The sequence below is a fragment of the Antechinus flavipes genome, chromosome 6 (genome assembly GCF_016432865.1).
Source record: "Antechinus flavipes isolate AdamAnt ecotype Samford, QLD, Australia chromosome 6, AdamAnt_v2, whole genome shotgun sequence".
NCBI classification, from domain to species: Eukaryota; Metazoa; Chordata; class Mammalia; order Dasyuromorphia; family Dasyuridae; genus Antechinus; species Antechinus flavipes.
This window is the reverse complement of record NC_067403.1, coordinates 227,382,844-227,394,614: the sequence shown is the minus strand read 5'-3', so window position 1 is coordinate 227,394,614 and position 11,771 is coordinate 227,382,844. Positions and strand designations below refer to the sequence as shown.

Genomic DNA, 11,771 nt, shown 5'->3' with positions numbered 1-11,771 from the left:
ACAGCAGTACCACTTCTCTTTTCATATAATTTTTATTTTCAGTTCCAAATTTTCTTTCCCCTTCCCTACTAACAACTGAGATGGCAAGAAACAGGATAGTCATTAAACAAATGAAGTCATGTAAAATGTATTTCCACATTAGCCTCAAGGATCCATTTAAACACTTGCAGTAGTCAGTCATCCTGCAGTTTCTGTGCCAAATGCAAATACACACTTGACTCAAATGTCCCGTCTTGACTGTACTTGAGGCAATAGGCTCTATTTCCCCTCTACAAGGAATTTGAATTTAATTAATTGTGCCCTGTCCAGAAAATAGCTTTTGAAAAGCATCGCAGGCCAACCTTTAGCCATCCTGACCTTTCACCACCGTTTCTTGTTTAGCACATTACAACGTTTCACTATTGTTTTTAAAATAAAATTACTTGAGAAAGATATTAATACCACCGCTTCCCCTGCTGATCCCCCCTTTCCGGAGGACCCCTCATAATCGCTGTTTGTTCAACCACGAATCATGCACATTCAGTGCAAGTGATGATGTGAAATGGTGCTCACCCCGTTAATTCCACCTATAAAGTTATAACAAAAGCTGTGAAGGGTTTTGAGAACAGTAAGTGTTGAAGGAACTGTTTGTTACAGCAGCATTCCGAGCTAATTCGAGGTGAATTAATCTGTTTTGCATTTGCCTGGCAGCTGAGCACAGAATAGGACGATTCAGAGTGAAGGGCTATAGCTAAGAAAAAGCAGAGGCAGAAAGAGGGTTTGATCGCATTATCACGGGGCATGCACCACACCAGTTACATTTAGCGATGACATTTCAGACGCAAAGTCTCACTAGTGCATCTGAGCTTAAGCGTGACAAGCAGAAACATATAACACTATTTTATTGAATATTACAAGTCTATATTAAGACTATGTAAAGTTAGTCACTAGTAGGGTGAGTCTCATTATGTTCTCCAGGTACGGCTAAGGTGGTCAGGATAAATACCGACAGCTATTCATATTTCATTCACTATCCTCACATCTGGAGGGTGGGGGGTTCTTTCCATTTGGTTCGTTAGGCTGTCCACAAGGTGCCCCCGATACAGAGAGCCCCTGCCTCGAACCCTAAGGGCACAAGTGGCAGTGGACAGCCCAGAGCACAGCCTCTCACAAGACGGTGAAGCAGAACTGATGATTCAGGACCCCTGGGGGAGGATCACTGGAGCACCAAGTAAAAATCGCACCCCTGGCTCTTACTGTGGGCAAAACAACTGTAATCTCCTTGGACCTCCATTTTTTTAAATCTGTAAAATGAGGGGTGGGCCTAGCTGGCTTTCTAGGTGCCTTTGCTCTGGAGCTCTGACTCAGTAAAACTATAAAAATTCAAAATATTAAGGAGAGAATTTGGAACTCAAAATCATAAAAAAGTTAAAATTGTTTTTACATGTGACCGGAATAGAAATTTTTTTAAAAGCAAAAACAAGCGCCAAAATGAAGGTACCCCTTAAGTGAGGTATGCCCACTGGCCAGTGGGGACTGAGCTCTGGATGATAGGGGCCAATGCAGACTTCTTGGAACTTATTTATGATGGTATCTACAGAAATTCCTCTTATGTTTTTTTGTTGTTCAGAAATTGTTCATTTTCCAACAGGAGTTTCTTTCTCACAGGAAGAAAACTTCCTAAAGTTTTACCTCAGAAGCTATTGCTGAATGAGTTTTATAAATACTTGATAACTTGATTTTTTGGTATATGTGAACTGATTTTACAGTTTGGGGGATTTCAGAATATTAAATTAACTCATATTTCCTTCTTGGCAACCAAGTTGGGTACATGCACTTCTAACAAGCTAATAGTCAGATTAGCTCGTGCCCTTAGATCCAGGAGCTAACCTCTAAAAACCAACCCTAAAGTATATTTCGCAAACAGTAAAACACAAATTGAATTTAGCAAATATTTATTGAATTCCACTGTGGGATACTTTAAAAAACTTAGAATTATGACACCTAATGTCTGTCTGCAGGCGGCTGACGGGCACTTAGGCTTCTCCATCTTCTGGAGACCTTATTAGTAGGAGTTACCTTGGTCCAAATTCTGTGGATGGGGCAGCTGATTTTCCAAAAGATTTTAGAACCCTCAACTGCCAGCGATTATAGGAAAAGAACCTGTATCGGACTATTCCCAGGTCTGGCGGGTCCCCCAGGGTCCCCCAGCGTCCCCCGGTGTATCCTGGGACCCGCGGGGCCATTCTTGCCCACAGCTTGGCGCAAACCCTTTAGAAACCATTCATGGCCCGAGGACTAAGGGGCTCTCAGGACGCGCACTTATTGTCGGGAATAACTGGCTCCTGGGCGAGGACCCCGACTGGAGAAACAATCCAACAAGTCCGACCGGGCGAGTCCCCCCCCCCCCCACCTCCGCCAGCCAGCTGCTCCTCGGCCGAGGCCCGTTGGGACAGGAGTACTGTCTGACAAAAGGAAGCTGGGTCAAGGACGGGCTAAAGGGAGACCGAGGCTAAGGGAAGACCGGCTGCAGCTCCGGAGCGGGGGGCAGGCCAGCAGACTGGGGGGTCACAGGGTCCCCTCACTTTATGGCTGGGGAAACCCAAGTGACCGGCTCGGGTCACCCTGGAACCAAAGTTCACTCCCCCAATTCTCCGGGCAAGGGGCCTGGGCCGCCTCACAATGAAGGGTCGTGGCGTAGCCCCCTTCTCCTCCCGCCAGCAGCAGCAGGCCCGGCCTCCCTCCCTCCCTTTCTGGGCTTCCGGGACCCCACCGCCAGGTCCCACTGGGACCTCCCCGCCAGCTGCTGGGCCCTTCTCCCACCCCCAGCGGGGCTGAGGCTTTGACGCGTTCACAAGGCCGGGGAGCCCCGGAACCTTTGGTTAAGAGCCGGACACAGCTCCCGCCTGTAGCCTCCTGCCGACCCCGGGCAGTACCTCGGCTGTTTGCCCGGGCCCACGCGGACATTTCCGCTCGGACTGTAAGCTCCTACAAAGACTGCTGCCCACGGGCCGCCGCATGTCTCCAAAAGGAGGGAGCTCGGCGCCCCACCTCTGGCAGACAAGCGGGGCGTGGGGCGCGGGCCGAGGCGCGTGCGTTTCTTGGCCGCGGCCAGTGCCGAGCGCGCTCTGCTGACGGCGTGTTTGTCGGGGGGAATAACTGGCTCCTGGGCGAGGCCTCCCCCCCACTCCCGCTGTGGGCAGCGGGCCCAAACCCTCCCCCGGAGCTCGGCTCCTCCGAGCGCCCTCTGAAAGGGCCCCGAGCCCCACCTCCGCCAGCCGGCTGCTCCTCGGCCCTTTTTTCTTTTTCTTTCCCGGGATGAGGGGAGGGGAGAAAAAAATAAAATTTTAACTGAAGAAAAAAAAACCCAAAGTGAAAAACACAAAATGAGATCGCAAGAGTCCACAGCGCGGATAAAACCGGGCGGGGTCGGGAGGCAGGAGGCTGCGGCCCCGCTCTGCCCTTCACGTGCCGGCTTCGGCCCCGCCATTTCTCCCCTTCCTGAGCCCGTTTTCTCCTCAGTGTCACGGGGGCAAGAATAGTGGAACGGCCACTGGAGGAGGCCGCGGGGGGAAGAAGGGTCGCCAAGGCTGGGATGCGGCGGAGACGGGCGGCCGCTTCTCCGGCCCTCACCCACCCGGGGCCGCCTCTCGCCACCTCCCGCTCCCCTTCTACGACAGGCCCGCCCCACGCCCATGCCCGCAGGTCCCCGGAGGCATCCCGCGGAGGCTCCGCCAGAAAAAGCCACGAGCCGAAGGGAGCCGGCCCCCTCCCGGCCCCCACTCCCCGCTAAGGCAGCGCCGGCCCTAGGCCCTGACTCAGCGCCGCGAAACGAGGCTTTTCTTCTGACAACCCAAATCCCTTCCCGGCCCAAGGGCCTGCAAGGTCTCCACGGGAGAAAACGAATTTACAGATCTCGGTGCAGAACCCCGGCCCTCCCCGCCCCGAGACAGCGAATACCCGTGGAAGCTCGGGCGGCAGGGGCCGGTGACCATCTGCCTGGTCGGCCTCGGCTCTCGGCTCCAAGCCCCAGCCACGCGCTAGCGGCCCCGACCCCCGCCCTTCCTGTCAACCTCCCTCCCCAAATCAACACTCCCAAGCACCCCACAGCTCCCCACGAAAGTCATTGGCCGGGAGCCGGGACTCAGGATACTTTAGGAAAGACAGTATCTAAATACCCCAAAAGAGGGGTTTTTTGCCCTTAATCTCAACCGGAACCGGGGGAAAGGTCACTGGCGTTCCCGGTGGCTTTATGACTTTTTGGGAGGAAGGAGAGGGTCCTATCCATCAGGAGGAGGGGCCTCCCTGCCGTGACAGAAAAGAAAAGCCCCCTGACCTCTTTCTGTCAGTTCCCTCCATCTGTGCCCTCAGGCCACACTCAGAGGGAGTGCCCGCCCGGGGCCAGTTTATCACACGGAGATTTCTTCTGGGGAGCTCAGGAGAAAACAAATTGGATCTGGGGTGACCACACCCGGCTGACCCTCGGGCTCTGCTGCCGATGACCCTGTGACCCTGGACCCAACACTTCCCACCCAGGACCTGGTTCTGGTTTACACTACTCCAGCCTCCGCAGTCTGGTGGGCCTGAGTCAGGATTTCCAGGGACCCCCTTTCCCTGCAGGCCCCCTCCTACCCCCTACTCCCCTCCCACAGGCAGCTCCCATTCTGTCACCTGGAGGCTGCCTTGGAAGCACGTGGGGCCCAGACCCCGGCCTTCAGCCCTAGCTTTTAAAATAATTGGCCCGGTGGCATTTGTACTTGGCTTCCTTTTTGGTGCCGGGCCCGGGCACCACCGGCTAAAGGTCTCCCACTTTGCCCGAAAGGGCGCCTGGGACAGCAACCACTCGGAGGCTGCGGGAGGGCCAGGAAGGGTCGCCTCATTGCATCAAGGGTCCCATAATCCAGCCCCCCTCTCCCAGTCCCTCACCCCAGACTGTGAGCCGAAGTATTGGAGTGTCCAGTGCTAAAGCTCCTCTGCTCCCTTTGTCCGCTTGCTCCTGGGCCTCTGTGCCCATCTCCGCATGCCCGGCTGGGGTTTAGGCTGTCCCTGGCTTGGGGGTCAGCTCCTGAGGACCTGCTTCCCTCTGGGCCCCCTCTGGTAGCTCCCACCTCCCAGAGCTCAAACCGGCTCCTCTCAGGCTGCCTCTGGCCACTCACCCGAACCTTCCTGGGGCCATTTCTGGGTCTTTCCCAGAGCTCCTTTCCAAAGCAAGCTGACGCTGCCCAATGGGCTGATTTGGCCCCCGATCCTATTCAGACTTATTTTCCCCAATGATTCCACAAGTTATTTAGAAGTTGTCTGGAATGGGATCTCTGGAGCTTGCCTTGGGACCCGAGCAGTTCAGGGGAGTCTGAATTCAGAGGATGCCCCAGTCCTCCCCTTGTTCTTGCAGTTACCCCCTTGGGGCAGGGCCTGGGTGAGCCCCAGACCCAGAAGGAACTGCAGGGCTGCGCCCATTCCACCATCAGGCCCTCCACATAAGGGCCAGGGAGGCCCGCCCAAGGTTTCAGGCAGGGAGTGGGGTGCTGGGCTATGAAATGCCAGGATTCAAACTGGCGAGCCCCTGAGACCGTGCAGGATCCCAAGCAAGGGGGCAGGTTCAAAGGGCAGTCCCCAAAATCAGAGAGGGACCTGGCCGAAGCTGGCTCGGAAATCATGGGCGCCACATAAGCTCACCTGAGAGAATTTAAGGGCACTCACCCCCGGACTCCTCCCTGCCATCCTGTCCACTACCAGAAAGCAAGATCTCCATCTACGCCTCAAGGGACCTTCTGAGCAACCAAAGTGATGTCTTCCCCCCAAAAAAAGAGATTCCCCCCAATTCCAAACACTCCAAGTCAGAAATCTCCTTCTCCGGGCCCTGAACACAGGCTCAGGTTCATTCAACAGCAAAGAGCGAATTCCCGATAACCAGAAAAAATCCTCTAGAAACACGAGCCTCCTCTGAGCGCCAGAGGCCCTTGGGCCTGGCAGGAGCCACGCCCGGGAGAGCCCAGGAGAGGCGGCAAGGCCGGAGGTCATTTTCCCGGACGTCCGGCTCCACGCCAGCCTCTCCAGGGCGAGCTTGCTTGACCTTTTCCTGCCTACACCCGCCGAGTGTCCGGAAGCTGAGCCCCCGGCCCCCGAGAAGAGGCCCAGGGTCAGCTCGGCTCCTCCGGGGCCCAGCGTTCCCCTGAGAGTGCAGGAAGCGGGGGTTCCTTCCGCCTGTAACGCCCCCTCGTAAACCCGCACGGCCCCCGGAGCAGGCTGCATCCAGCTTGTTTTACGGTGACACGGTTTCCCTTTTAGAGTCAATGCTGAGAAAGGAATGTATTAGAGAGAAAGCCATTTTCCAAAGCAACAATACGGGAGAGAACAGGGGTTGGAAGCCAACTAAAGAACACTGCGCTGCGGCTGCTGCTGGCGGGGGCCTCTACGAGCTGACCGACCCCCGGGGGCCCTCCGGCCTCAATAGCTTACTGAGGATGGCGTCGTAGTAGGGGCTGAAAACCATCCTGTTGTAGTTGACCAGGCGCACAAACTTGACGGCCACCTCCTCCAACTCCTTCTGGACGGGGCCCAGGCCCCCAGGAACGGCAGGGAGAGACTTCTGGAGGCCAGAGGCCAGGTGAGCCTCCAAAAAGGCCTGGATTCTGGCATCTGAGATGGAAACAAAAGGGAGAGGAGGCGGTGACACGGAGGCTGCAGGGACCGCCGTCCACAGGACCAAGCGCCCGCCCGCTCCCGGCTGCCCGCCCTGGCGGACCCCCTCAGAGCCACGTGGCAACACGCTCCGATGGACCCATCGGCCCTCAGTGCTGCCCTCCGCGCAAGGAGAGCGGGCCTCCAGGCAGGAGCCCACCAGAAACAGCGCGGCCTTATGTCCGGAGGGGCAGGCCCCAGAGATGGGGGAAAGGGGGAGGCCGGGATTCTCGGGAGGGGCTCCGCCTCGGAGCGGATGAGAGATGAACGGCCTGTGTTAGACGCGGGGGAGGGCGGGCACGCTGATTCATTGTTGGTGGATCTGCCTGGCAAGTAACTAAGAAAGCGATCCGTGGTTCACCGCTCTCTGGCCCAGGGGGGGAAGCCTGACCCACCCTGAACAGCGGCAGAAAGGGGAGGCCCCGTGAGAAATCACGGCTGTGCAGGCCGGAGGGTGTCAGCAGGACCGGCGTCCTGGGACCACTGATGGGGCCCCTGGCCGGCGGGAAGGTCCGTGAGACCCCCGTCGTGACCTTCCTAGACTGAAGACGCCGCCAAAGTCACCAAGACCCAACTCCTTGTTTTAGAGGCACACAACATTCAGGGACCTGCCCCAAGGCACACAAACAGAATCCAGCTCCTCTGACCCCACAACTCGTAGTTCAATGACAAGAGCCTCCCGAGGCCCAGGGCCCCTTGGTAACCTATGTTCTGTTTATTCTTGGCTTTCTGAGGTCAACCAGGATGTTCTCTTTGACCCTGAACAGGAGACACTGTCATCGGCTCGGGCTTTGGGCCAGGTTTACTGAATGACCCCACTCTAAATGACCCCGTGGTTACCATTCAAAACAAGGGTGGGCAACAGCCTCCCGGCAACCCCGCCAGCTGTTGGAAGCGACAGACTGTCATGGCTGCCTTGGCCACCAAAGGCCAATAAAGTTCTTAATCACACAGGCCTCCCGAGTCATCCAACTTCCGGGATGAGCATGTTTGTGTCAGATTAACCCTCTGAAAACTGGAAACTCTCAATTAACCAGAGGATTAAATCCTCCAAAGAGCAGGCCAGGGAAACGGGTGTGTCCTTTGTTGTTCTTCCCCCAGGCTCAGGGCAGGATGCCAGAAAATGGGCCCGTGGAGGACAAAGAGGACAAAGAGTTGGACTTCCAAGTGGACTCAAGTCCCAGGGTCACAGCCTGGCTCACTGCCCTTCCTGGCCCCTCAGTTTCCTCATCAATAAAGAGGGGGCTTGAACCTAATTTAGAGATCCTTACCATGGAATCCATGAACTTAAAACAAGATTTGATCACTGTTTTTCAATATAATTGGGTTGAGTTATTTTTGGTTACACACGTACATTCATTTTTTCCATATTCCCATATGAAACATTTTGGGAGAGAAAAAGCAAAAAATGGGAAAACCACAAGAAAAGCAAGTGAACATAGCACGTTGATTTACAGTTAGCATCCATAGTTTTGTCGCTGGATGCAGATGGCATTTTCCATCCAGAGGTTATGGGGATCATTTAGATGACTGAACCGCTGAGAAGAACCAAATTCGTCAGAGCGGATCATCGCATAATCCTGCTGTTCCTGTCTACATTGTACTCCTGGTTCTGCTTGTTTCGCTCAGCATCAGTTCATGTAAATCTCTTCAGGCCTTTCTAAAATCAGCTTATTCATCATTTTTTAATATATAATAATAATAAAATAATAATATTCCATCACTTTCATATACCCTAACTTATTTAGCCATTCCTCGATTGATGGGCATCTACTCATTTTCCATATAATTGGTTTCTTTTGTAATTCTTTATATTTTATTCCTTTCTTTTAAAAACATTACGAGTGGAAGCGTCCCTAGTGTGAATAGGCGTCCTGGTAGGAAGGGCCGAGATACACACAAAAAGAGTAAGACTCCTGGGCCTGAATTCCAATGAACTTGAGATGGAAAATGCCGTCTGTGTCCAGAGAAAGAACTATGGAGACCACAGGGGGATCAAAGCAGAGTATTTTCTCTTTTTGTTGTTGTTTATTTACTTGGTTCCCCCCCCCCTTATTTGTGTTTTTTTGCCTTTTAATCTGATTTTTCTTATACAACATGACAAATATGAAAATATGTTTAAAAGAATTGCACATATTTAAACTATATCAAATTGTTTGCTGTCTTGGAGAGGGGGGAGGTAAGGGAGGGAGAAAGAAAAATCTGGAACACAAAGTTTTACAAAAATGAAAATTGAAAACTATCTTTTTACATATATTTGGAAAAATAAAATCCCTCCTTCTGGATGGTCTGCCAGTTCTAAGTCCCATGATACTATAGAATGCTTCCTCCCCCCCCCCCCCACATTCACCACAATCACCCTCCCATCCATCAGCAAACCCCCAGCTGTCGTCGGGACCTCCCAACCTACCCACAAGCCTGCGGATGGGGTCCTCGGGGCTGGCAATGGCTTGAATCTGTCCTTTGAGGGCGATCTCCTTGTCGGCGCTGAAAGGGGTGAATCCACACTGGGCCAGGCAGCCAGCCACCTCCACGCACACTTTCTCCCCGACGGTGGCAAGGGCTTCGTCCAGATTAAAGGAACTAAAGAAATGGGTGAGAAAGCATCAGCGAGGGGCTGGGGAGGGAACAGGCCCAAGCCAAGCGGCCCATGGTTCTAAAGGCGTGGGGTCACTGATGCCCATGGCACATGCTCTCTGAGGAAGCCGGGAGCCCCGAGAACAGTCCTCCTCTTCTTCCCACAGTCGGGAGCTGTGACAGGCCCCCCACAGAGCGGCCCTTCCTAGGATCTCTGTTATTAAGCCTGCTTCCACGTGGGATTAAAAGCTCTCTCCTCTCCAGTCTCCAGGTCCACCTGTGCCTGGCTTCTGCCGGTGGGGTTCTGGGGGGCGGGAGGGCAGGACGTTCGGAGAAAAGACTGGTTCCCCAGAGGCCCCATCACAGGCTGCCTGCAGCAGCTAAACACGCAGCTACGAGCCTCTTAAGGAGTCCGGCGGCTCTCTAAGAGCCCAAAGCCCATGGACCACAACCAGCCATGAAAGCCCCATGCCCGAGGGTCTGGCGGGGAGAGGAGGCGGAAAGGAGAAGAGGAGACCGAGGGCACCCGTACTCTTATGCAGATGAATGCCCCCGATTCCCAGGGGTCAGCTCCCCGAGCAGAGGACCTCGTTACGCAGGCTGGGCTATCCCCAGTGCATCCCAGCTCCCCGGTCACTTACGGCAGATGCATGTCTGTCAGCAGGACCTGGACCACCATCTTGAGCTTCTCAGCAAAGCCAGCGAGGCTGGACACCCCTGGGGCAGAGGCGCTGTAAGTGACCAGCAGGGTCGCCCCCACCACGCTGAGCCTCTCGAGCTCCTGCTGCATCTCCTGGAAGCGAGGCTGGTCCATCAGGACAGTCTGCAACACAACAGGGCAGCCATCAACACCCCGGGCTGGAGATGGCTCCCCAACAAGGTGGTCATCAATGCCCTGACCCGGGGCTCGTCTGTCAGGGTGGTCTGCAACAGAACATGCGACCATCAGCCCTGACCCGGGGGCTGGTCCGTCAGGGCGGTCTGCAATGAATACGGCGACCATCAGCCGAGGGAGGGAGAGAGAAAGCCAGAGAGGCTGAGGAGCCCAAGGTCCATCTGGGCAGACTACCCCCGGCGCCCAGCTCGATTTCTTCGTCTGTGAAGTGGAAACGATGCGACTGGCACGATCTGGCTCCCGGGAGGAGGAAGGGCTTGGCAGGCTTTAAAGCAGGAGAAAAGCCAGTTAACTTTGCCCTTTGTACCCGCCAAAGTGTCCTGGACATAACTGGGGAGCGCAAGAAAGCTGAGGTGCCGGTGCCCGAGTTGGGAGGCCCGGGTTCAAGGCCTCCCTGGGAGAGGCTGGACAAGTCCATCTCTCTCTGACCCGGCTGCTTCAGCTACAAAATGAGAAAAGCCCCTACCCAACAAGACATCGTTAAGGGGCAAATGATACTTGTACCCCGTCCACCCTGAACTCCGTCGCTGTATAAATACTAGTCATTTTATTTTTTAATGAATAGAAGAAGTCCTAGAGGGAAAAAGGGGGATTCATCATTAGTATTCAGAGTCATTCTGAATACAGGGGTCAGTGAGTTTCCTCATGATGCTCCATATGGACAACTTGAGGCTTACTGTCTGGGGAGGGGGCGGGAGGGAGGCAGGAGGGTTTGGAGCACAGGGTTTTGCTGAAGACTATCCCTGCACGCATTTTGGAACATAAAAAGCTATTGTTAAAGAACAAGAATGCAAGCTCTGGGGTGGCCCTGCTCCCCTCCAGCCCGGGCCCTTCCGGGGCCTCGTTCCGCAGCTTTCACACACGTCCTGCAGGGCCAGTGCCGGGGACAAGGAGGCCGGCGGTTCCCCTACACCCACAAGGCATTTTCTGGACGGCGGGCAGTTGCCTGGCCAACAGGAGGTCCCTAACTAATAACGAAGGCAACGGTGGCGAGGAGGGGAAACTTCTGAGAGAACACTGCTGCTCTAGAAGGCCTCACCACGGGATGGCTGTGTCTGGAAAGCCAGCGGTCAGGTCTGCTCAAGGTTATGGACAGAGGAGGGGGCAGCCCCCCCCCCCCAGGGCTGCCCCCGCTCTCATATCCCAGGGCTGCCCACCCAGGGCTGCCCCCCACCCCCCGCCCCAGACGTACTTCGGGGAAGGGCCGGTGCGTGTGATCCCACTTCAGCAGCTTCATGTAGGCGTGGTTCTGGATGGTCAGCGGGCACAGCGCGGCTGTCTCCTCAGAGCCCGCGGCCCCCTCCCTGGCCATCAGGGAGTTCCGGCTCCTCTGGTTAATGAGGTCTTCTGAGGCCTCTTGCAGCCACTGGGTGACCAGGTCCAGGGCATCTGTGGAGGAGAAGGCAGAGTCAGCGGGGGCATCTCCGGGGGCTGCGGCGGGCCTTTGGGCCCCTCCTTGGGGCAGCCTCCCTGGCCAAAGCACTCCCGCAGAAGGAAGGCAGACACAGCTCCGGGGGAGGCCGTGCCCCTCGACCCTCCTAGGCCGACATGCTGGCTCGTCCCTCCTCTCTAGCTCCCCCACTTCCATCAAGCCGGATCGGGGGTCCTGGGCCTGGGAGGGTGGCTGAGCCTCCTGGCC

The 11,771-nt window shown here is 55.4% G+C and overlaps 1 protein-coding gene across 1 annotated transcript in view; it reads right to left on the bottom strand.

The window, feature by feature from the left end:
- Positions 1-13: 13 nt before the first annotated feature.
- Positions 14-11,771, bottom strand: part of TCP11L1 (t-complex 11 like 1) — a 39,572-nt gene continuing 27,814 nt past the window's right edge. The window contains exons 7-10 of the mRNA XM_051966102.1: positions 11,325-11,521; positions 9,879-10,060; positions 9,071-9,243; positions 14-6,618 (exon numbers count right to left, since the gene is read on the bottom strand). Of these exons, the coding sequence (XP_051822062.1) occupies positions 6,392-6,618; positions 9,071-9,243; positions 9,879-10,060; positions 11,325-11,521 (779 nt within the window). The 3' untranslated portion in view covers positions 14-6,391. The remainder of the gene's footprint in view (positions 6,619-9,070; positions 9,244-9,878; positions 10,061-11,324; positions 11,522-11,771) is intronic.